Source organism: Chaetura pelagica, unplaced genomic scaffold, assembly GCF_000747805.2.
Source record: "Chaetura pelagica isolate M959 unplaced genomic scaffold, ChaPel_1.0 scaffold37, whole genome shotgun sequence".
Taxonomy (NCBI): domain Eukaryota; kingdom Metazoa; phylum Chordata; class Aves; order Apodiformes; family Apodidae; genus Chaetura; species Chaetura pelagica.
The window spans coordinates 4,901,087-4,928,114 of record NW_009954567.1 but is presented as its reverse complement, the minus strand read 5'-3'; the positions used below and the strand labels follow the sequence as shown (position 1 = coordinate 4,928,114).

At 35.4% G+C, this 27,028-nt stretch overlaps 1 protein-coding gene across 1 annotated transcript; it reads right to left on the bottom strand.

Moving 5' to 3' along the window:
- Positions 1–514: 514 nt before the first annotated feature.
- On the bottom strand, positions 515–23,870 carry SREK1 (splicing regulatory glutamine/lysine-rich protein 1). Its single transcript, XM_010005377.1, is given in 12 exon segments — positions 515–667; positions 1,736–1,868; positions 2,372–2,467; positions 6,110–6,443; positions 6,446–6,573; positions 8,820–8,939; positions 11,404–11,518; positions 12,978–13,108; positions 13,591–13,769; positions 14,778–14,942; positions 16,191–16,306; positions 23,744–23,870. Coding segments are annotated over 11 exon segments (1,617 nt in total). The 5' UTR covers positions 16,254–16,306; positions 23,744–23,870.
- Positions 23,871–27,028: the final 3,158 nt, after the last annotated feature.

Here is a 27,028-nt window from a genome sequence, read left to right as displayed (position 1 = left end):
CCCTACAGTTGTCATGTACAACAAAAGAAAGTGTATATTTATGCACAATTTCCAAGCACATCAAACAGTACACATTGAAGTTTTTGCGGATTTTTTTAACCCACAAGGTAAAACAATACAAAATTCATCAACAAGCAGTATTTAAAACAACTTTCAATGCTAGTCTTCAGCTTTTTGGGGGTAATACAGGTTTACATATTTCAGTTTCTATTTATTTGTAACAGCTTATGGCAAAACATGACATAAATCATCTTACAAGTACAGCCATTATGGAAATGCATGGATTTTCAGAGAAGAATAGTTCTGATGGCATCTGCCTTTTCATGGTGTAACTACTAGTCTGTACTCTCTTGCTTTACAGCAAGGAAGACAACAAAGCTATCACAAGAATTGGAAGAGCTACTAGTACTATCAACACGTTCAAGTTGATTGCTTTGACATTTTCTTACTTGTTCCAGGAAATAAAAAGCTTTGGATTTCATTCCTTAGTTGAATCAGAAGCCCATTCTTAGCTTTAAACCTCTTCCATTTTAACTGAGAGGTTTTCTTCATTTGGTTGACAGTTCCCATTCTGTTGCAGTTTGACTTCATCTGTCCTTTGTGTATCTCTGCTGTCTACTTCCTTGTCAGTTTCGGAATTCTGATCCTCTTTAGTGTGATCTTTGTCCTACCAAAAATAAAATTATTTTACACAAAAAAAATAATTCTTAACATTACAGGATATGACCTCCAACAAACTCTTGGCATTTTTATTGTCTCCATTTTTACATATTTATCGTCTCAGCAATTTTTGTAACAGACATGTCTGCTTCTTTTCCTTTAAAAAAAAAATCTCTTATCAAGTGGCTGAAGTTAGGCACTTATAACAACTCCTCATCCAGTAAATAACTGCCATAAAGTGATCTGTCTTTATTATCAGTATTCAGAAAAAACAGAACAAGCAGTATCATGGAACCTGAGAGAAGCAGCTCCAGAAACTGAGATTTCACCATATTTTCTCAATAAAATAGGGTTACATTTTCTCTTTCATATTTTTGTCAAGTATTTTAAGCATTTTAAGAGAGCTCTTCAGTAAGAGAATTACTTAAGCATGTGGACAGAGTAATTTAAACCAGCTCTTTAGTAATAGGTGAATAATTCTGAGTACAAAACACTACTCTCTAAAAGCATGCTGCTTTTCAAATTCTAAGATGAACAATTCAATGACATTTCTTTTCTTAATCACACCACATTTTATTTTGCAAGGGCAAATCCCATATCGCTCTTTCCCATCTTCCAGCTTTCTCCTGCAGAGTCTAATACACAGGCCAGGATCAGAGCAATCAGGGAGAGGCTGAAGCGCAGAGTGAAAGTTTCTCAAAAAAGTAATCTCCCCAGTTTGACAGCCAAGCTGTCTCTTGATACTGCTCCTTAGTTACAGTCTGCTTCCTGCCTGCTCCTACAGATAGGCAGCCAGCCAAGTCCTAACATAAGGCACTGAACAGGAAATAGAAACCTAAACAAGCATTTCCATAACCTATTCACACAAGTTCCTATAGGTCCACTAAAGTTCCAACACAGATTAATAATCAAACTGGCACACTAACATCAAATGTAGGTCTCCAACTGCCAAAAACTCGACCCAAAGAGTAATAATTTGGTACAGTAAGGAAAACAGAAGGAAAAGAAAGAAAAAGAAGGGAGGGAACCTCCACTAGCTCCACTTCACTGTTTATCACTTGGTCACACAGTTTACCTTCAAAGTAGCGGTGCTTTTGTCAGGCTTCTCCTTCCCCTCTTTTTCTTTACTATTTTTTTTCTTGGAGGTGGAGCGTTCTCTCTCTCTTCTGTCATTTGTTTCTCTTTCTCTTTTTTTTTCTTTCTTGTTTCTGTTTAAAGAAAATTTTTACTCTAATCAGAATTTGATCCAATAGCAGCAACCTTCCAACTGTTTAACTGCAAACTAAACTGTGGGTTTTCAAAAAAACCCAAAACAACACAACAAATCAACACCCTAAAATGTAATAAAAACTCTACTGTAAAGACAACGGGATTTTTTGACTGAAAGGAGCTAAACAATACACGTGTTCAGGACATATGGTATTTGCAAAGAGAATACAAAATTTATTTGTATCTGATTAAGGGCTTTTACTGATTTGAAGCTAATTTGTCTTGTTGACAGATCTGAATCTCTCTAGTTGAAAGAATACTAAAGACAAATCCATGAAGGTTTTGTTTCATTACTGTTTTACATTAAAAACTGAATCATCCTTGCCAACAGAAAACCCCAAAGATGATGAGTGCAAAGAACAAAAATTGGTAAAACAACAAAAATACTCTAAATTCTTCCTCCTTTACTGCTCATTAACTCTTATCTTTCCATCAAACTGACCTTCTTGGAGAAGGAGTTCGTGAAGACTTTCTTTTTGCTGTTTTGGATGTTTTAGGAGACTTGGATGGACTTCTACTCTTCCTTTTACGTCTTTCTCTAAAGGACAAAGACATTCAAGATCAAAGACTAAAAGAAACTCAGAAACCAGCTAAAAAGAGAAAGCTCTTAAAATGATCTGACAAAACCACTAAGTAAATATCCCTGAATTTAAGCATCACCAACAATATATTAATTCATCAGAGCAAACAAAAATGTAGTATGTTTCAGTTTGGTGGGAAAGGGGAAGCTGGAAGTAGGAAAAAACTTTGTGCCCTTTCAGATTTTAGTTTTTTTGTTTATAACTAGTTACTTAAACCTGATAAAAACGGAGACACATTGAATTCACTAATCCTTTATTAATGTAAGAGCTTCTTCAGTCAGGAAAAGAACCTTTTTGAACAAAGAGCCACATTAAGACAAAAGGCATAACTTGAGCAATGCTAACTTCAACATGTAACAACCTGAAGATCACTAATTTCAGTTCAGAATAACTGAAGTTTCATTCCTAAATACAGGAGCTAGCATTCCTATTGGTTTAGAAGCCAACAGTGCAAAATGAAAATCAAGCTGTTGTCAAAATCAGAGTAAGTTAATAACTATTCTTTTCCCAGCACTCCTTGCTCAGCAGTGTTATCATTCTGTAACATACTGAAGAGCTCCTAATATTTTATAAACCAGCTGCTATATATACACATATAGAATTTGCTTAAGTTCTTCTTCAGACTCCAGAACAATAAAACATTAAATAGTTAACATTAACTAGTTGCAAATGTACTGAGGCACAAGGTAAAATAAAGCAAAAACTGAGATAATAAAGCTTCATTCAACATCAACACAGAACCTATCACCTCTTCACAGAACAGGAAAAGTAGACAGGAAGAACCATCACAGAAAAATGGAAGTCAAAATACAATTCTCAAGGGCATTTCAAGATATGGTGGAAAAGCCACAATTAGGAATGTCAGCTTTTGCAATTCACAACATTAGTTGAGAATATTTATATCTTCAATATTTAGAAGGGTCAAGAAATCAACAGTTATTAGATAAATTATAAAAGAATATATCAAGATATGCCTCATATAATTATCTGGATTAATATTCTGACAACATAATCTACAATGTCTCTATCCTGAAGCTGAACAGTATGAGATTTCAGAACTATTTTCTTCAGCAAGTTCTTAAGTTTGATCCAATCTTTGGTGAACAAAACCAAAGTGGTTTTAAAATAATGGAGAACCTAACACAATCACTGAACAGTTGTTCACTATTTATTATGCATCTGTTTTTTTATCATCTTCACATATATCACCACTTTTTGATACACTGACAATGTTTATGCTACATTGAGTAGTATATCCCCACTTTCTTTTGTTTTCCAACGTACATATCTGTGAGTAATGAAGTTCCTTAGTAATTGTGTCCAAACTAGAAACTAGTTATTAATGAAACCTAATTTCAATTTTCAGTTTCTGCTTTTTCTTTGTCATATTTCAAGGTGAAGAACTACAACTGTGTCTGATATTATTTGCTACCATCTCTGTTGTCTATGGCAAAGGTTTTTGTGCCCCTATTTTTAACACTCTTAGGCAATAAAGTAAAATTGAAGAAAAAACAAATCTGAACATTTTGGTAGTGGTCCTGTGTCTCCTAATTGTACATAGAACTAACATTCCATACCTATCTCCTCTGCTAGCTTGTAGATGTCTGTTGGATAAGGACCCAGATCCTACTCTGCTCTTATATGTGTACCATAAGCTAGGAATCACAAATAACCATCTGATTTCTAGGACTCTCATGCTGTCTGTCAGTAAAGCAAGATCAGTTGCCATTTAGTTCTTAAAAGGTCCTTTATATCCTATTGTACTTTCACCTTCTCAAAAAAGATGACTATTTACCCAGTATTCTACACTCTTCAGGTAAAGGATCAGCAGTTCCATTCAGTGCTGCACTGTAAATCCTGGCAGCTGCAGTGACAGTTTATTGGATAATATTCTCATGAAAGGTTTAACTATTTCAACTACGCAACACCGATCACTAAATTAAACAGATACCCATAATGCAAGGTAACTGGGAGTTGGTGGCCAATCTATGCACTTTTCAGACAATGAAGAGAATTACTGAAGTTGAAAGAGCCCTCTGGAGACCATCTAGTCCAACCTCTCTCCCCCCCCCCCCCCCTTAAAACAAGGTGAACTAAAGCAGGCTCCTCAGTGCCACATTTTTAGTATTTCCATGGATGCAAACTCCACAGTCTCTCAGGTAAGTAGTTCCAGTTTGCACAGAAAAAAACACAATACAAGCATTAGTAAAAAGCCTTAATTTGTCATATGTCAATATGCACCTACTGTGTCTTAGCCTGTCATTGGCCCCCACTGAGAAGTATCGCTCCCTTTTCTTCATGTTCTCCTATTTATACACACTGATAATATTCCCCCCTCAGCCTTCTCTTCTCCAGGCTAAGCAATCCCAGCTCCCTCAGTCTCTCCTTGTATGATGGATGCTCCGAGCCCTTTACCAGTTTCATGGACTTTCACTAGACTCACTCCAGTTCTTGTGTGTGTCTCATGTAATAGGGAGCCCAGAACTGGACACAGGAGTCCAGATGTGGCCTCAGAAGTGCTGAGAGGAGGGAAAGAATCATCTTCCTTGACCCACTTGCAACACACTGTCTAATGCAGCTCAGCATACTGCTGGCCTTTTTGGCTGCATGGACCACTAGGTCCTTTTCTGCCAGCCAGCACATAGGCTGTAGTGATGCAATGGACTTACTCCTGCCAGGATGCAGACTTAGCCTTTCCCTTTGTTCAACAACATGAGATGCCTGCCAACTCATTTTTCCTGTCTTTCAAGGTTTCTCTGAATGGCAGCACACTCCTCTGGGGTGTAATCCTCTCCCTCCAGTTTTGTATACTCTGTATACTGTGTTGTTTCAACCAACACTTCTGAACCTAAGTTAGCTGCAACACTTTTAGAATATGCGTGAGTTAGTCCACTTACAGAGCTTATAATCAACCTCACAGCCTCCTTTTGCTGTACTGAATTTATCCAGACTTCCAGCCACTTTAGCCTCACCCTGAGGCAACAACAACTACATTAATTTGAATGCTTTCCTTTTTCACTACCTGTATCCTCAAGAAATCCCACCTTTTGTTTATACCTGGCCACTTAACCAGATAAACAAGGTATCCTTATCCTCCAACTGAGATACATTCACCTTCTGAACAGCTAACATGATCACTTCCTGTTGTTCAGCCATCCAGCTCAAGTGGCAAGTACTACCACTCAATTGTTCCTATAATGTACAGACCAACACTGCACACTACGTAAGTAACCAAGGAACTATGTAACAGTAACTTGAACTTTCATCAGGAGAAAGCTGATGTATGATGTCACTTAATCAGAAGTTTTGAATGGTTCTAACACAGAGAAATGGCATAAGAATGATGTACTTACTGTCCTCAGGGACTCTACTACATAGTTACATGAAAAGCAAGCACCAACAGCCCCAAAAGAAAGTATGTTCTACTAGGTATCACAGAGAGGTCTTTGTAATAGATTTTACTTCAGAGGAAAATCTACAAAACAGAACTAATAAAAATTTAATTAGTAATAGACATTGTGATACCAATACAGAAGAACTAGGATGGTGCCTTCCTGAACTCGCAAGTCGAAAAAAACATAAAAAAATTCTAAACAAACCTGCTGGAGCTACGAGATCTTCTTGAAGAGCTATAGCTTCTTGGGGGTGTTCTGGATCTCTTCTCTTTCTTCTTTTTATCATCTCTCTCTTTTTCTCGCTCCTTCTCCTTATCCCCATCTTTTTCCTTCTCACCCTCCTTGTCCTTTATCTTCTCTCTGTCCTTCTCTCCTTCTTTCTCAATATCTTCTTTTTCTTTGTTCTGATCTACCTCTTCCCTGTCTTTTTCCTTCTCCTTATCTTTCTCCTTTTCCTTGTCTTTATCCTTATCCCTGTCCCTATCCCTTTCTTTGTCTCTGACTCTCTCTCGATCTTTGTTTCGTTCTTTATCTCTCTCTCAGAAAAATCTATCTTTTCCCTGTCTTTATCTCGGTCTCTCTCCTTATCCTTGTCTCGGTCTCTCTCCTTATCCTTTTCTTTGGCCTTTTCTTTTTCCTTGACCTTTTCTTTGTCTCTTTTCTTGTCCCTGTGAAAAGCCAAACACAAATCCATTAATTAACCTTTGCACTTCCCAATTAAAACTACAACTAACTCCTTAGCAGACAATAATTGCTCAAGATAGGAGAGGTCTTTGATGAAAACTAGTAATCAATCAGTATTTTAATTTTCCACCCCTGCTCACCACTAGGGAAAGGTTATATAGCCAGAAAATTTGAAAGCCAAATTAGAGAAAGGGAGGCCAAAATCAAACACAACTGTGACCTTTAGAGTGACGTCATCACACAGAGAATCTCTTCCCCTCACTGTTATTAACATATATAAATCTTTTACATTTTGCTAGGAGTGAGATAAGTCCATTCTTTAATAAAAGTGTGTCCATATAAAATGGACTGTAGATTAACCACTCTCCATGAATAATGACAGCTGACTGACAGTGTTCTGTCACACAGATATCCTGGAACTGCTTGGCATTCCCACAACAATTAATACATGAAAATAATAATTTAAAAAAAAAACAGGGATTAAATGGCACCAAACAAATTCCCTCAAAAGGCATATGTAACATCAAAACTCAAGACAATTCAATCCTGTGTTACATCATTAGGAATTTATTAATTATTGAAGAGTTGTTAAACCAGTAAAAAGAGAAACAAGGGTATCAGAACCAAACAAGTTTCTTTGGGACAGGCAGAATTACACATGTTCATAAAAAGAACACTGTGGAAAATTCCACCTGATGTTCTAGTCATCAAGCCAAACAAAATTTGCTTAGATCACAGCTCTGGCTGGAAGATTACATTTTGGTTCAGGATTACTTGGAAGTGTGAGACTCCACCCTTCCTTTCTAGAAGAGAGACACACACTCCAAGACCTGCCTCTAGGTCATGAACAAATTTTTCAGAGAAACAGGAGAAAACACAAGAGAAGCTGATCAGTAAGCCTTTAGATGTCCAAGAGAATCATACAGACAGAAGTTGCTGTCTGCTGATATTACTACTTATTTTAGGATTTTTAAAGATTCTCAAAGAGACTTGTTCACCCATGAAAGATCTTCAGCACAGCCACCTTTCTTCACCAGAAGAAGTGTTTGGCTGTGTCTTCTCCTCAACTGCTAATAAATAGTTAGCTGCTCTATGATCCGAGAACTTTCCTTCCCAACAAGTTTTGGTAAAGACCTATTTAGAAGTCTCAGAGAAGTAATGTAAGATCATAGATGATACAAGATGTAGTCCCTGCAACCGCAAAGTCTCATAATGACCCAAGAAATGTCTTCCCACAAATTTGTCATAGAGATTTCATTGGACTTGTCCCTTTCAGTGAGCAGATACCTCAAGAAGCTCCATACAGCAAAAGAGAATCAAGAGGATCTATCAATTACAGCCCAGCTACCTAAGTAGCCTATTCCTGTCTCCACAGATGTCCACAGATCTGCAGCTCTCTTTCTCACAAAACTTGTTCTGTCAAGAAACAAGAGGCAACTGCACAACATAAGTAGGAAGCCCCCTTTAAAAGAAAGAGGGGAATTAGAGAGATGAAACAGAGAAACCAAGACTTCTATTAATCTAATTGCACAGGCACCTCCATTTTGTGAATATTCACTACTTCATCCCTCATAAAATTATATTATTATCTTGTTGGAATTTCACAGTTCAACAGTTAAACAATCAGACTTAAAAAGTAATAGACTAGGTAAAATATAGATGTATTAGATCCTGGAATGCAAATACGCCAGATGACAGACACATGCATTTATGCCTTCAGCAGTGTACAGCAAATATGGATAGCCAAAGACAAACGCAAAAGTCATGCACAAAAACCTTATACATGTCCTCATAACGCTGGATCAAACCCAGCCTGAATCTAACCTTGTCAACAGATGAAGACTGAACAAGCATCATCCACTTTTTCCTGGGTTGCAGAAGCTATACAGAACAATCCTAATCTACTGTTCTAAAGTCAGGCACCTATTTTCAGTCAGCTTGCACACCGGCAGAAATGCAGACTACACTATCAAAGTTTAGATACCTCAATGTGGTGATTTAACCTCCATAGGCACCACATTAGCTATTATGAAAAAAAATAATTCTATCCTACTCAGCATTAAAATTTCCTTTCTATACTTTTGCCCCATAGATGAAGACTATGGACCAGCTAAAGCATTTTGACATCCCACCCTTTACCATCACATAGAAGGCTTGCTAGACTTTTTGAAAAACTTCGTACTGTGTACTGCTAAGAAAAAAAGTATAATTTCTTAGGAACCAAACTCACCGAGAACGAGAGCGACTTCTTGATTTCCGTCTTTCCCTAGATCTAGACCGCTTTTTCAGGGGACTTCTCGATCTGTGTCTGTCCTTGTGTCTTGAGAGTGATCTGTTGCCAGATCTACTTCTAAATAAACAATGCCAGAAGAAAAATACAATATTGAAACTACATAAAAATTAGGTCAAACAACAGAAGAAAAAAAGACATAAATCTTGCGTCACTACATAAAATTATATAAAGAGCTACACCTCAGTAATATACTGTCAACCAACATTTAGTACATATAGATAATTTATGCTCCACCAGGTACACGTGCCTTCCTTTGAAAATAATGCACCATTTAGGTAATACTTATGTTTCATCATAATCTCCATGAATATTCTGGAAAATATACATTCACGCCATACTAGGGTAGCTGTCCTTAATAAATTACAGCACATAAAATGTACCATAGATCTTTTTAGCAGCTTGTAAAAAGAATTAGCTATCTTTTGCTTATTTCCCAGGCCCAGTCACTTGTTGCATTTGGTCAGTGAAAAAAGATGGCTTTAGCTCATCTTTTTGCTTTGTTTTCCAGCTTTACAATTTAAAAGAACTTTAAACAACAAATGAACAAAACTACAAAACAAAACACTATCTGTGGTTCAGCATTTGATCAGGCTATCTTTTCAGGTTAAAGGATTTGTTAGCATGTATTTCAATAGTAAGATTTACCAGGGAATAAACAAGCATTTAATGCATGATAAGTAAGGAATGCAGATAAGATGAAGATACTCTGATAAAAATTGAATTAAGGTCTTCTGATAAATACACACAGTATAGTTGCAAATTCGAGAAAAAGAACACAGCTTGTAAAAATTACTATATTCTTTTTTTCAAAAATATTCCATGTTTTTGGAAGATAACACTCCCTGTGAAAGCAAAAACAAAAAGCTGAATTTGAACATTAAGTCTGAAACAAACATACCTCTGGATATTTTGCCTGAGAGGTTAAGGTACCATGAAGTTTAACTTACCAAAGATAGAAAAGCCATATGCATTACTCAATAAATCCTGAAGAACAGGGAGGTACAAAAAATAACAGCTCCACCTGTCTTCTGCAGCTCAAGACACACAGAGTAATTTATACCAATAGGAGAGGCAATCATTTTTTACCTACAGCTTTGCTTCACTTACCACCACAGAAAGAAAAACTATAGGGCAAATAGTTTACAATTGAGTTGAAAAGACATGAAATACATCACAGAGACAAAAATTATGTAAGTTCCAATAAAACAGGGAAATCCTAAGAACAGTTTATTCTTACATTATTCTGACATTGCCTCAGTAGATCAGATTGGTGTTTTTTTTCAGCATATTCCCTCATACTCAAACTGACAGCAGCAGTGGTTAAGTAATAAAAAACCCAAAAACAACTAACCCAAAATCTAACCATAAACAGTTGTTTAAAGCAGAGGTTTCCCATATGTAAAAGACAAATAAAGTTTATCTTATAAAAATAAATTTGGTTTGTGTCAATATAAAACAGTACTAAGAGTACTGCAGTGTTATATGAAATGAAGGTTGTTTTGCAAGCAATAAGCAAGTGACCAAGTGATTCTTTTACCATTAAAAAGGAACCTAGTATTTTTTGTCATTAGATATCACATACTGTAATATCTTGCTATTGCATAACTGAAACCTGCACTTACATTTGTTTGGTAATGTAACTGGTAACTCCCTTTGGCCAGCTAAAAGAATTCTAGTTGCCTTATTAAAAGATCATGTATGAAAGGATGCAATAGAGCTGCTGATGCACCACTGGCAACACTAACCTCTTTAAAGTGTAAGCTATCAAATACATTCTGAATTTCTTTTTATACACTTAACAAAATATCTGTAGTGTGATTCCTCATGTTGAAAAAATCTGATTTATTTCAGGAAGCATTTGTCTCATATGGCAAGACTGTCTCATTCTTGGAAAAAAAAATCTTAATGGGGAAACTTTAAGGGCAACCATTTCCTCCCATATTCCAAAGCCTGTTTTACAACTGACCACACTTAGCAAAGTAAACAAGATCTGAAGAAGAATAAAGTGCCCAAAGCCTTTTTCTTCTGCTTTTAAAACATACAGCTTTATATTTACAGTACAGTAAATAAAAACACTGCATTTGTTAACTTGGTATTTAGAAGTTCAGGATACTAGGAACTCTCTACTAGCCAAACCAGCTAATCTATCTGCTCAGAGTGTTAACAATAAATGACATTTGATTCATAAAATACAGATAACTTTTTTTCAAATACAAGTCAGAAATTGATACTACACTATGTGGCAGAAAATGTACCCATGAAACCTTTGAAATGATTCTGCTACATGGCACAAAAGTGTGATTTAACTGAGAGTAATACTGAAAACAATTAGCATTTAGAAGGTAACACTATTTCAGAGACTAAATTCCTGGTTACTCTGATTTGCCCAGTGTAAGTGTAAGTTAGTAATCTTTTCCACAGGGATACTTGTCTTGTAAGTCAGTAAGAATACTCAGTAAGCAGAACCACTCAAAAAAAATCCAGTATCATCTTAGTCCAAAAAAAAAAAAAGTATACCTACCTGTGTTTTGAGTGTGATCTTTTCCTTCTAGATCGGGATTTTGAGCTAGACCTGGATTCTGAACGAGAATGGGAACGAGATCGACCGCCTTTTCTTTCACTGCTCTTTCCAGACTCTGAGAGGAAAAAACCACTTTGCAGTGTGAGCTCAGAACATTTAAAGATCCCAGTTAACAATCTGGCACAAGTGGAATGTACCACATATAGTGCAAGGGGCCTACTCTTTGCATATCTTCCTTCTTTGCAAATATCCTTCAGAAACATCCAAGAAAGTCATTGCATATACTCGTTGAGTGCAGCCATCCTGCAGCAGTACACATAAACCAGATAATTATAAACAGCTAGCTCTATAAGGAATGGGATTTATGTTGCTGCCACAATGCACAATATCACAACATGTTCTTCTCTCCATCTACTATTTAACTTAATGACTTTTTTTTTTAATAACCTGAGAAGAGAGTAAATTTAGAGGGCATAGTTTTGAAAGCAAGCATAAAATGTAAATAATAATTAATACTTTCTATACTTCTAGATATTTCAACCTCTGTACAAGTATTTAATTTCTACTCTTCAAACACTGTTTTAGAGGAGGAAGGGATGGAGAGAACAGGGTGAAAAGTTTGATCCGAAGGCCAGGAAGTCCTCAGAAATCTTACCAGTAACCTCACCAGACTTCGGTTCAGACTCTAAAAATACTGTTATTCTGCTGCTTACCATTGAGGAAGTGTTAGAGCTATTTTTCTTCCAAACCTAAGAAACAACAGAAGATACTCATCCACCCCCCTAAGATTACACACTATCTAACCTTTGTAAGACAACATCTGGACTTGTTAGTAAGAAGAATGCCAGAATCTCACTGATGAAAAGAAAAAGGAGGATCTCAACTACAAGTTTAACAAGTTGAGATTTTTTTTCCTGTAGTTTTGTAGTTTAAGTCAGCAAAAATCAGCACTGACTTCTCAGCCTAACAACCACCTTCCTCCTTGGCCTGGCATCTCAGTGTTAACAGGGATCAGGGAACCAATCTGGATGAAAGAGAGTGCTTTTTAATGTGTTCATTTTATCCCACATTCATTCTCTGACCCCATTTGCTATGAGGATGAACATAGTCTTGAGCCACTGAAAAAAAGAACAGCACAGGGCCAAATCAACCTACTGCAGATAAGGAAAGCACAGTATCACTGCTTTCAGAACCATGTTAGCTCCCTCTCATTATAAAACTATGGCATTAATGGGTGCAAGTAGAGAATAAAGCAAAATATAGAGAATTTTCTTTTAAAAGTTTTTAAGTACTCTGAGCTTGAAAAGCACCAACATTAAGTATTTAGAATTAACTTTGTATTTTTTAAAACAGTGAGCATGTATCTTAAAATAAAAACACAATGAAATAAAGCCAGCTTCATTCCACTATTTGGTAGCACTAACACAATTCTGATTATTTCTTTTTTTTCCCAATACTTATTTCCCAAAACACACTTGAGTACCCTTTTCCTGTGTTTGAAAATGCTCTTAAAAGTGTAGGTCAAGGTACACACACAGAATATGCCTGTTAGATAATGAGAATAATATACTTACCTGGCTCAATAGCAGCAGATATGAAAGACTGGGCTTCCCTTACTCTCTTCATTACTTCTTCCAGTTCCTTGGCAGCAGCTTGTGGTGTCATTTCAGGAGGCTTCACTATTGCATTATTGGAGTGATTTATTCTAAATTAAGGAAACGTAAAACCTGTAACTCCCAAACACTTAAAAAGGGAAATGGAAAACAACTGTGAATGGGAAACACCTCAGATGCCATGTACAATTTAAGAACCTCAAAGATCAGCAGAACTACAGATTTCTCCTAACGTTCATCTAAGTATCTGAAATGTCTTTTATTGCTTTCAAGTGTTACCACTTTTAAAGAAACATGGCACAACAGAAAGCTTAATTAACACTAAGGACTTTACAGATTATATCGCTATGACATCTTCCACTACCTCAGGATTAAATATAAATATATTGGATTCTCAGAGAAAGTTATTACCAACCTTGAAGTAGGAGCTTATAAAAATGTTCCAGGTTACTAACAATAGATTCTTACATTGAATAATATTAATCACAGCAGCTTCCTACATATCAGAGTCATAAATGTATAAGGACACAAAGAAATATCTCATCAACACTTATACAGAGAATTAATTTCTTACTTCAGTGGCCTGTCTCCAAACATAACTCCATTAAAGGCAAGAGCACGAGGTACAGAGTTTTGGTCTGCAAATTCCACAAAAGCAAATCGTGTTGGTTGTGTCTCATCACCTGCCATTCGCACAAATTTGACTTCTCCAACTTGCTTAAAGAATTCAAGCAACTGATCTGCTGTTGTAGTCTAGAAAGAGTTGAAGAGCTCAGCTGAAGTAAAATATATATTGAAAACCACTTATCAAATATCAGCTAATATAAGAGCTACATATTCTGGAAAGACACATCACCACTATTACACAGACAACATGAATTTGGTAATGCTACACTTCAGGAAAGACAAGTATTTTTTCTTCCGTTAATCTAAAGACTATACTACAAATTAAAATAGTGCAGCTACAAGCCCTGAACTCCATTTCAGTTCAAAAAGCATTTGCATGGGATTTTGCACTTGTCAGCAAACTTACTTAAAATAATTGATGAAGAATTTATTTCTACCTGTGTCCAAGTTTTTGACTGTGAATTTTGATCAATTAAAAAAATTCAAGCAAGACTACAAGACATAGCTTTTATCTGGTTTTGAACTAGCTTCCAGCTTGTTTTAATTTATCACCATCAATAGCACTTTTACACTCTAGTACCTACCGTAGCAGTCAAAAAGCAAAATGAAAGATTTATATTGGCATCAGAGAGAAATTATTTTTCAACTAATTCAATTGACTACTGAAAAAACAAATTTCTGAAAGACCTATCCTTCACATTATTGAAAACTCAATGGTACCCATGTTAATTTTGCAACTTCTACTGGGACACATCATTCCAGCTTACTGCACTTAAGTAACTGCACAGTGCTGTGGGGGACAGCTGCTGTTCTCTCCTAACTTCTAAGGCCTTGCTCAGTTAATATAACCCAACTGGGTATTTGATCAACACACACAATCATATGTAGCTTGAATTCAGCTACAGTATGACTCTTTTGGAATCCTGCCAGAATGAATTCCGCAGTCTGGTCTGATCTGACTGGCACAAGAGCATTCAAAAAAAATCAAAATATACTAATAACCAAAAAGAGTAATTTAGTTTTTGTTTAAATTCCTATTGCCATCAACTAAAAAAACCTCTTAAATGTAAAAGTACAACTCAAATTGCAGCTCTACACTTTGAATTAGTATTCCCATTACACAAAAAACGCTACCTGGGAATTCAAGTTTCCAACATAGACTGTTCTCCTGATTTCATCAATTTTGGATGGATCCACATTCCCCATAATTGGTGGTTGCGGTATTTCTCCCAGTGCCGTAATGTTAGGGTCCAAAGCTGCTGCAGGTATAGCCCCCAAAGTGCCAAGAGAAACACCAAGCTGGAAAACACAAAACCAGAACATTCTTTTCAACCAAGTATTAGTGGGAGACACTTTACTTGTTAATACTTGCCTGCCTTGCGTATTTCTGTAAAACATAAACCTAATGAATACAGGCAATAATTTAAATTTCAAGGTCCTAGCCAAGTACTTTTTTTTTAAGGAATATAAATCTAGCCATAAATAACCTTCTACTGTTAAGATTTTCTGTGGGCTATCAGCTAATATCTCATCAAAGATGTCTAGACAGGGATGCAATATATGAATCAGAAAACATACAGGCTTGAATTTCTAATGCTTGCAGTCAATTAAATTGACTAAGATGTCTCCAGACACTGCTAATATATATTTTTTTTTGTCACAAGAACCAGATGAGGAACTGCTAAGCCCTTCATGAGCAAGGCAAGAAGAGAATTTACAGTACTCAGGGACAATAATTTTTGTAACAGATATCAGGCCTTCAAAGGGACAGAAAAGGTACCTCTTTTGGACAAACACGTCACATAAGGCAAGATTAATCGCTGTTGAAATGTGAAGGATAATAAGTTTAAGTTCTTTCTCTACAAACACCATCACTTCCTACAGGATGAGGACAATGCAGCCTTCAAATATTGAATATTTCAAAGAACTGTGTCAACATAATAGTTATGTTGTCATGCTCTGAGCCAGGACAGAACCAATTTTCTTTCTAGTAAATTTTACTTTCAGTAACCACACTTTCTGAAATTGACAACTTTTTTTTCAGTCAGTGTCTGCTTCTAGGACTGATAATGCTCGATGTTTACAGCTACTGCTGCAGAACAGTCACTACCTAGTTCTGCTAAACTTCTTGTGTGCTGGAAGAAAAAGGGAGGAAAATGGGTCACACCTGCAACCCTTGGTGGGGGGAAGAATACCAGACAGGTGACCTAAATTGACCTCCTAAAAAATTTTTAGGAGGTGGGTAGCACTGCCACTGGACCAAATAATGTGGTCTATGGAAGGGCAACAATTAAAATGTAGACAATCAAAATTAGTATTTACCCACTACATTGCAAAATAATAACCTGAAATCAAACCTCAGGAAAGGCAGTGCACTGGACATCTTGTTACCTACCCTGAGAAGAGGTACCACAGCTAAACACTCATTGATCTAGCATACCAAGAGGCCAAAACGCATGGATCAGATAGTTCTTATTCTCTAAACAAAGAAAAGGCTACCAACTATAGAGGAAAGCAGATACCAAACAATGATTGAATTTTACTTACTGTAGTCAAAGGGGTTGGAGTAGGTATAGGAAGCAACCCTGCACCAGGCATCAGGCTTGTCATAGTAGGAGCAGGAGCCAAGAGAGAAAGGGCTTTAGCTTCATCCGGTATTTTACCTGAAGAAGGAAATCAAAGCATTACACAGAGTTGGAACACTACGCAGATGTTACTCTTTCTATGATTTTATAATTACCTTTGCATTTTAAAATGTAATAAATAACAATGAATCTATCTACCAGATCCTTACAAAGAAACAAGAACTTAAGTTTTTCCTTTTACCCTGCTCTACTAGGAAAAACAAAAGTGAGCAAAACTTCAAAGACTAGCAATCTCATTAATGGATCATTATTTTAAAAACTGAATAATGTATACAATTATTTAACACTTTGAGCTATGGGTCACCTGTACTGGAAACTTAATGTTCATGAACCAAACGATATCAAGCATGGACGCTTTCCCAGGGCGGTGTTTTCACGGTGATCGAAAGTTGTTTTACACATGACAACCGTTCGTGTTGGCTGCATCACTAATAGCACACAGAACATCAGATACAGAAAAGAAGAACATTTTTTAAAGTTTAATCCCCAGAAATGGCAAATAACCAAATCAGTAAAAGAAAAAAAAAAAAAGAAAAAGAAAGAAAAAACAAAGTATGTGCTAACTGAAATCTGTGCTTTTTATTCCTCTGGTGCTACCTACTTTGGATGCAAAAATAAGTAAGCTAGTGAACTACAGTGACTCTACACAATACATACTGCAAGCAAAGTTGGAGGTGGAGGAGGGAGGGCAGAAAGCTTTAGATTCATACTGTCTCAAATTCTAGGTAACCTCAGTTTATCTAAAACTTCAATAGATTAGCTTTAAATTTACTGAGATTGAAAAAAATCATAACTGAGCAGCTAAGAAAGCTGTATTTTCCCCAAGTATGTATTTCCTGCTATTTCAACCAGATTAATACGCCCCTTGCCATGCCAGAAGTTTAAGTAATATGCATTCTCAATTAAATGCAGGTTTCGTTCAAGATTATCACAACTGGACTGCTAAATGAACACCCCAAAATCTTTAAAAATAAAAAGATTCAATAGTTAAGCAATTATATGTAGATATCAAATTTGAAATGCACAGGGATTTAAACTGGCACAAACATTAAACGCTGAACTGAAAAACTACAGAAAAGTTCCTTACTATAGTATAGTAGGCATCTATGTAGCTATCAAAAATTATGGGCACGTATGCTACCCAACTGGTATTACCCCACGCACTTTGAGAAAGTATTTTTTTTAATTTAAATATTGTTTTAAAAGCAGTACAAATACCAGCAGCTTTTACTGCTTTGGCTGAAACTATGTACATTTTAACTATAAAATCTCTAACTTCGGCATTAAAAATTTTTTAAAATTACCAAAAGCAAAATATGAGGTAAGTTTCAAAACACTGTGCAGTTTTAGCTATATGAGTTTCAACAGACCCCATAGGAAATTTACTACTTCAAAAAAAGAAAAAGTGTGTTGCAAACCTGTTCTAAAGGACTGGGGTAGAGTCAGATATGACTAAAGGATAAAACAAATCTAATGGAAACTTTAGTTTATATGTATCATGGGTGGAACAGAAAAAATAAGAGAACAGTATCCATTTATTTTCTCATGCTTCCTATTAAAATTTTATTTATGTTAAATTTTGAAGCACCTTTCTCCTTAACATGTAACAAACCATGATTTTGCTATCTAAAGGAGAAAAATAGGAAAATTATTAGCACTTAGGAATTAACTGTGCAATAATGATGGCCAGGGCTTTTTAGAAAACATGCATCAATCTGAGTCATCATCACAATGTCCAGCACTCTTTACAGATGTCATTTTGAAGTCAGGCATGCAATTAAAGTGTACCTGATTTGCCTGACTGCTCATGAGTACCAGGTACTCTACTGCACATCCTGCCTAATACCGCAGCTAACAGGCTTTTGAGTATACTGTTACAGCAGTTGTGCATGCAAATTAGGCATAGAATTATGCATCAGTTCTTTCAAAAATTGAAATACGTTTTCCAAATGACTAATGAACCAGACCTTATCAACAACAGCTTGCACCTCGCAATTAACTATATACTCATGCAGGTTTCCATAGGATCAAGACATGGCTCAAGTAAAGCCAATGGCAGAAATGGCTCCTCAAGTGGTGTGTCTGCATTCTAGTTTAGATCCTTGTCAGTAACGCACACAAGTATACACATAGGTTACATATGCGCTTACATACAGCCGATTCAACATACTCTTAATTAGATAAACTTAAGAAATGCTTAGACATTTAGCCCTTCTAAACAAGAACTGAGCTACACATGATGAGTCAGGTTCAGAAAAGTACTTATATACAAGCCTAAACTTTAAGTATATGGGTTATCGTACTGAAATAATTGAAATTAATCTGCTCAAATGTTGTTTGAGGAATCCACTGAACACTTTCAGTTAAGTGCACCATTACAGCAGTTCAAAGAATGAGTATCTAAACTGTAAAGGTAGCAACATCATTTCTAAACAGTTGGTCAGTTGCATGCCACAATTCATTGATTTTATTAAAAAATGAGAAATGCTCTATCTTTACAGACAGAACCCTGGAAATTTGCTTGTATACTTGAAAGATACTACATTTTCAAGAATTCTCCTGCTTTTAAGACCAGCTCAAACCTTTCAGTAATTTTACAGAAAACAAACTGTAGTGGGTAAAAAAGATTACCTAAAATACCTTGCAAATTTACTTCCCTGTTCTTTATACACATTTGAAAAACAGATCCATACGTAACACCAAATAACAGGCTTTAAGCTACAATAAAATATGTGGGTTGTGACACGACTAATTAGAATGCTAGCTTAAGAGTAACTGTTTCATTGTTTAAACTCATGCTATTTAAAGGTTCAGCGGAAAAAAGGTAAAGAGACTGCTTTTCTAAGGAGGGATACAAATAAAACAAATACACCACATCCATACCACATCCTTAGAAAGATTTCTTAGAGGCTCATGTTTAGCAAATTCCAGATTCTGTGATAATTTATTTATTGATTCTTCACTTTGTAAAAGAATATGGAAGCAGATCTAGATCAGCTCTGCATTGCCTAGGGACATCTTACGCTTCTTAGGAAATACACACATGTCCTAAATATCAGTTATGGTTGTTACTTTCTTGTATCATCAAAGTGCTTAGAAGCCCTAGTCAAACTAGTTCATTCAGAATCCATTTTGCTAAATGATGAATAGAAGCATCTGAATTAAGTGAGTACTAATCAACAGTATTTCTATCCCCCTCGGTGCTCGGAAGAAATTAATTTCCTACTCTTTGTACTGAAAATGTACAGTCAATCCTTCCTGTCAAAACTGTTTCTGCAATAAGTACATTTGCTCATTTTAAAAATACTTACATTTCACATGTAATATAAACAAAGATGCTGCTGTTTTCCTGCTATGTTAAATCAATAGAAAATGCACACTTTCAAATGTAATAATTTGTCTGATCCCAATTAATGATTCTTACTGGATTTAGGAGCAGTCATTAAACACATTACACCTACTGGCAATTATCTCAACTGCCATGGTTAAATCCAACTACCATCACGAAGCAAAGCTCCTCCCAGCTGTAGTGCACTGCCTGGTGCATTACCAGAGTGAAACTAACTGGTCCCAAAGCAGCTGGCTGGGAAGAACAATGCCTGAGAACTAGACACACCACCTGGCTCACCACTTCTCCTCCAAGGCTTCTGTTTCACCAGTAGTTAAGATCATCTTTTAGGAATGAGAACCTTCTCAATCACTCCAGCATGAATTGCCAGAGATTGTGAGATGACCACAAAGACATTTAACAAAAAAAAACAAAACCACAACAAAAAAAACCCCTCTTTTTGAAATAACCACCACTATAGCTTGTCACAGTGTAAAATACACATACATACACACACAGAGAACTGGTTCAATCTTCCCACAAATAACAGTGTTAAAAGACAATGTGCCTCACATAACACATTTTAACCAGAACTTCAGGCTGCATTTGTACTTATGAGTGGTAAACAGTTTTTTCTGAAAATTACAAAAACAAAAGGATGAAATCTTACTGCCACTGACCTCACTGGAGCAAGATTTCATCAGAAGCAAACAAGTACTTCATGATATTCAATATTCATGAAAGTTCAATTAAACTCTTCATGTTAGACATACATAGTAAGCCTTTTTTTCTAACAGACCATGCAACCTAAAACTACTCTGCTGATAAGAGAAAAAAAAAGCAGAAAAAGATCATTACTTTACTTCGTAAAGTTCATTTCTCCAGAAGTTTCACCTGTCCTCTCCCAAGACAAACTCATAAAGCATAATACATGAAAGAATGTATCTAAAACTGATACATTTTCCGATATTCCTGCCTTCTGACACATGATGTGCTCATCTGTTGAATTTGGATGCTTAAACATATTTCAAATAAAATTTACCCATAATTCACAGCATAAAAATAAATCATATTCTAAATTCTGTGTATACCATCCACCATTCATAAGCAGCTTCAGGTCAACTTCAAAATGAAACACTGTGAATACTAATGCATCTTAAAACTGATATATTTTTCACTATTTCAGTCTGACGCAATGTGCTCATCTGTTGAATTTAGATGCCTAAATGCATTCCAAACCAAAACAAAAAAAGGGGAATATAAAAGAAACAAAGGAAAGCAAAATAAAATAAAAACAGAGACAGGGCATCCATCTTCAGCAGGTCAGACTTCAATCTCATTTTCCCCATGAAGGTTTCAACTGGCAGCAGGTTTAGTGGCATGGCAAACAATGCCTAACTCAGGCAAGTGTAACAGGTCTGCCTTAGCCAGTCTAGTCATCTAATAATGCACAAATATCACACAGAGAAAACATACAAAACCAAATTAATAGTCAAAATCCATCTACCAGATAATGTGGACATAAAATTTAGAATGATTAGGGTGGCATCTTTGTTTATCTTTCAACCTTTGCATTCTCAAAGTATAATGGCTCAAGAAAAACCTACCGATTCACACACAAAGTCATGACAGCTTAATAATGTTACTTCATTTACAATTACATTTGTTAAATTATTTAATAAATGTCACAAAATTACACTGTTTTCATTGTGTAGTGATTCCTCGTACTCGCTTGATTTATGACTCTTTAAATACAATCCAAATTTCAGATTTTAATCTGGCTTTTAAAACCAAGTTTTCAGAGCACCATTTTTCCTCTCCTCTATGTTCAATTCGGCGCATGGAATGTTTTATGATTGGCACCACTGGCCAAGGTTATAATTTTACCTCCCAGAATACAGCCATTGCTACTTACAAAGCCCATGACACACACTCCATTTAACAATGCATCTTATGAAACACAGTGAATCAAAAATCTTGCACCGAGATCTCCAAAGCCACACTTATTACACACAAAAAAAAATACCTCTTCAGAATGTTAAATCTATATAAATTAACATACCTATAAATAAAAATTAGTGATTCTGTAAGAGAATTACATGGAAATATCATTCTGACATTGAAATTTTGACCTCACAACCCAATCATTTTTTCAGCTAATTATGCCTAAGTTTCTGTGGGGTTTTGAATTACTTTAAACAGGGAAAAATTTTCTGTAGTATCTTCTCAGAAATGCCTAATAAATCAGCTACAAATAGGGTTGGAACAAGATTTGTCCTTCCATTCATTGTCTACCATCAAGAGACACAGGAAAACACAGCTTTACCTGCCTGTTGCCATACCACATCAGGCACTCATCTCATAATAAGAAAAGCACCAGAAAATGTTGTTAGTTCATCAGGCAACAATCTTTCCTCTCTGGCAGTACAGAACTAGTTTTAAGGTATTTTTGATGAAACAGAAAACTAAGAACCTGAATAATTTGTAGTCAACTATGTAGGGGCAATTCTTCGACAATAAGGAGACTGGACCGTACAGTCTCTACAGAGCTTCAAAAGTATACAGCAATAAACTCTTTGTGGTTTAAAAAAAAGTTCCAAGAAATAAAACCAAAAAGCCACCCAAACAAGGCATAAGAGCAACTAAAAATCCAGATTTCTCAAAGGTAAATATATGTGGTATATGCCCCTGTTGAGAAGGCTACAAGAATAGGTAGTATATTGTAGGTCAATATAGGCTTTTGCAAAAGTACTTAAAGTCTATAAAATTTTGGAGACTCTGAGTTTGCTAGGAACATCCCAGACTATAACTAGAGCAGCACTAATCTAATACTATCCAGGTCATGATGCAGCAAACATGAAAAAAATGGTACTCTAGGACCACTATTAAAAGACTCTATCAACACTATAGTCAACACTATCTTTTGAACAAAAACCTGCCTCTTGCATTTATAAAAGTTATGCTAATAGGAGATATTTCTGAACTTGCTGCAATTTATGGTTTAACCATTTTAAATACTGTCGTTCATGACAAAACAGTTACCATGTTCAAAGTGAAGTTAGATTCACTCCACCAGCTGGCATGTGTCCACTCCAAAGAGGCAAAGAAGTCCTGAACCAAACGAGCAGATGCTCAAATCCACAATGATCCCAATGAAGTCAATGGGGCTGTGCCTAACTACAGCAATATGCCTACCATAGGGCCATACTTCAGGTAACTGCATTCAGATCTGCAATATTATACTAAGCATATGAACTACCCTGCATTCAACACACCTGCAAGAGTGTGGCCTCAAAGGTAGTTAAAGGAACACTTGTAAATTTAGTATTCATCAAGGATTTTATTATGAGTTTTAAAAATATTTTACAGCAGAAGGATTTTGTACAGATTACTGCATTTTTGAAAGACATATCTAAAACCAAAACCAAGTGATAGTATACATGACTTTTTATAGCACATAAGGTAGTATTTTACACAGCAAGAAGAAGGGAAAATTGAATTTTTTAAATTAAACTGGCAGGTAAACATTTATACTGAAACAGTAATTACCACCATGAATGCTAAGTATTTTACAGCAGATTAACCTAAAATGGCGAAATGCATATATCCCATGTCTATAAGACAAATCTGGGATTAATTTTTTTTAAACGGAAAAAGAATTAGTATCTAAAAAAAACAAACAAACCCCCCCTCAAAAACAAAAAACCCATCACACCAAAGGTAATACATTAAGATTTATAATGCAGTATTACTGGTGCCTGGAAATTGTCTAATCTTTTCAGTGCTCCATTGACTTCAGTGAGAACTCTGTGTAAGAATAAGTTTGACAACATAAATTATATTGAAGGGAATTATTTTACCTTCTTTTCCTTCAGAATATGTAATAACTATATAAAATTGAATTATTCTAACTTAAAGCAGCTACCTTTTTTTTTAAGGATGTCAATTAAATATATCTAGCTGGGTTTCTTCTTTTAATTTGTACATTTTTTCAAGACTTTTTTTAAAAATAAAAACCACAATAAAGTAAAACAACCACAGAGTAGCACCTCTTCACATGGAAAGCTTAAAACAATTAGCAGACATGACAAACACCAACATTACAGAAGAACGTCTAAAATACCAACCTTCTGCGCAGGGCACAACTATCAAAGCTCTGTCAATAAAAACCGTGTTAGTTAGATGCTGGGCCACACCAACACTTGATGCTTCACGAAACTTAATATAACATACTTTGGAGGAAAAAGCAAGAGGTGCGTTGCTGAAACATAAAAAGGAAAAAAAAAACAATTAGTCACATAAAACTGTATGCAATTATTTTAAACTATTAATCCTTAATTAAAAAAAATAGGGTTTAGACTTCCTGGAAAAGTTAGCCAAAATGGACGAGTATAGAAATTTACTAATTTGCCTACTTACTATGTCACTGAAAGAAGCACAGCATAGCACCTCCTCCTTTTTAATGCAAACTTGCATAAGTCAAAAAATCACAAACAAGGCTAATTTCAGAATCTTGCCAAACAACACTGTCACTAAAACTTTGACCAGTACATTCCAAATTGCTAGTGTAGGTAGCATATTAACTTGACACATTTGTCAAGTAAATAATTTATAGTTTATATTTTTTTCTTCCAAATAGTCCTTATTTAGAAAAGCCAAACAGCAAGCCCAGTTATTTTTCAGTGCAACCTTCAGATATCAGCCCATAACTGATACTCTTTGGTCTTCATGAAAGCTGTTTTGTTAATTTTTATTATGACAAAAGCAGTTATTGAGAGTTCCTTCAATTGTTAGGTCTCATGTAGCTAATTTCACTAATGTAACAAAAATCCTTTCTACCACTTCCCTTAACTTGGCATACTCAAAGAGACAGCAGAATTCTCTATTTGGCTAGAAGGAATAAAATTTGAAAATCGCTTTTCCATTTTAAAGTATACCTGCAGGAATATTAGAAAGCAACACAAACATTGTAATCTTGATCAAACCCAAGTAAGTTTGTTTTAAAAACCTGTATTCTCTTGTCAAGGTTTTTAACCTATATAGAAGCAGGGTCTTTTCCTCATATGAAGGAAGTACAAGTGAAATCTTCAAAGGGAGAATGCAGTAGAATATTGCTGGAACATCAGTAATTTCTATTTGAAAATATAAACTCTCCTAGGAAAGCAGTAACTAAAGGAAAATACGATGCATAAACTGTTTCATCCACAACCTTCCTCAACTGAAACGGAATACAGCTTTCTGGAACCACCAGAAGAAGTTCTAGATTAACGCAGTCCATCCTGTAGTCCCTCATATTCCATGAAGGTATTCCCACAGGTCTTGCATGGAACAAATTAGACTTCAGTATTTAAATAGAAGCTTTGAAGTTTTAGACACATTATTTCATCAAAATATTTATTATATTAATCTCTATATATATTCTGTTTACTGTTGTGCATTATCAGCAGAACTGGAAGTTCACATCCATTAGAAGCTCTGCAAATTCATGCTTGACTAAGCGAAAATATTTTGCATGTAAGCTACAGAACTTTATTTCACCTCATTGATTAACCTATTTTTACAGTTTGGACAGAGTCTTTTAATGTTACACCATGTATTATTGAAACAAGAATTGTTGACTTTACTTTTTAACTATGTATTTCTATACAAAGTTAACTTAAGTAACACAAATACTCTCAGATGACTGAAAGCTACTATGTCATCTTCCTCTTATTCCTCAGCATGAAATACATTTAAAAGATCACATTAGTATTTGTTGTTCAGTAGGCAGTATTCATGAGACCTATAGTTCACTACTTAACAAGTTGTTTTTCATCCAGAAAGCGGACAGAAAAGTGAGTTTCCACGCTTCCATGAAGGTTACAAAATTAATGCTACAGAATACATCAGAAGTTTGGATCTCTTACAGAATTGTTCTTAAAGTTAAGACTGAGATTACATTATATTTTGTCTGATGTTGATTATAATGTAAAAAGCAAATTTCTATGTCAATTGAATTAATAGAAATAATTTATCATACAAAATTCAGGCCTTAAATCATCAAATGCCTCAGGAAAAAAAACAGTAGCAGAAAATAATTTCTTAAATTGCATACATCTATTGTACCATGTTTTTGAGTGGGAAATCTTTGCTTCCTAAGCACTCACGAGTGAAACATTATCTTCTGGATTTATGATAATACTATTGAAAGGTATTTTCAGAGTCAATAGCAAGTTGGGGGTTTTTTGTTTCACAAGAAGGCTATTGGAGTAAATACTTAATTTTTTTCCAAGGTAATAATTTGAAGTCAGGTCAGATGTCCATAACCATTAGGCAAAGAAATCAGTATTTTTAAAAGTTACATACAAAAGCTGTAAATAAAACCAAGAGTAAAATAATTAATTACAATCTATCTCTAAAACTAAATTATGTAATTTAGAACTGATGTCTACAGCATTTCTAAGTCTTACTTTACTACAGTACTAGGTTTTGATATTTTATGTGAATATACACACTGGCAAAATTGTATGCATGGGCACAAACATTATTTGCATATGAATGTGAAGTTAGATTACTACATGAAAAATAAAAGCAACAGCTGTAACAAAAATATATATTCAGTCAGAAGGAACTCCAGTATATTAAGAAACAAGAGTGGAACAAATAAAAAAAAAAAACCCTAGAGAACCGTGTAAAAGTCACCTTGAATCTACTAAAGTGTTTAAAACTCGGTAAGGCTGCTTTAAGCATAACTTTACATGAACAGATGTATATAACATATACTTTATATACATATTAAATTCTCCATAATTATTCTAAATTGTTCTCATTCAAACCTACACAGATGTAATGTAGTAAAATAAAAAAAGATAAATACCATTTTATTTGCTATTTAGTTTTAATAATCTAAGTTTTATTTTTCTGAACTTCTTTTTATCTGGGTGTGAATAACTCCCTCCCTTTTCTGCCACTGCTATTTAATTTGCAGAAAAAAAACCCCAAACGGTTTAAAAGGACACCTCTGACATCCACTTCCTAGCAGAAGAGATGTGTTGAGAAAAAAATACTTCTGATCCTCCCCTGTTCTGTTGATCATCATCGACTTGAGAGAAACAGTATTTTTATTTTGCTAATATCTGTATCTCCCATCTCAGTGCATCCCTAGCACGCAGCTGAAGTAATGAGCACAGTTAGACGTAGAGAAACGTGTTATGTCCGTTATTAACATTAATTTCTGGCACACGGCTTAACAGAAGTATTCCTGAACACAAGGCAGGGCAAGTTCCGTCCCTCCTGTTCAAGCCGGCCTTGTTCAGGAAACAAGAGACCTTCGAACAAGAACAAAAAAAACAAAACAAAAACAACAAAAAAAAAACAAAACAAAAAAAAAAAAAAAAAGAGGGAAAACAAAACCAAGCCACAAACCCAACACC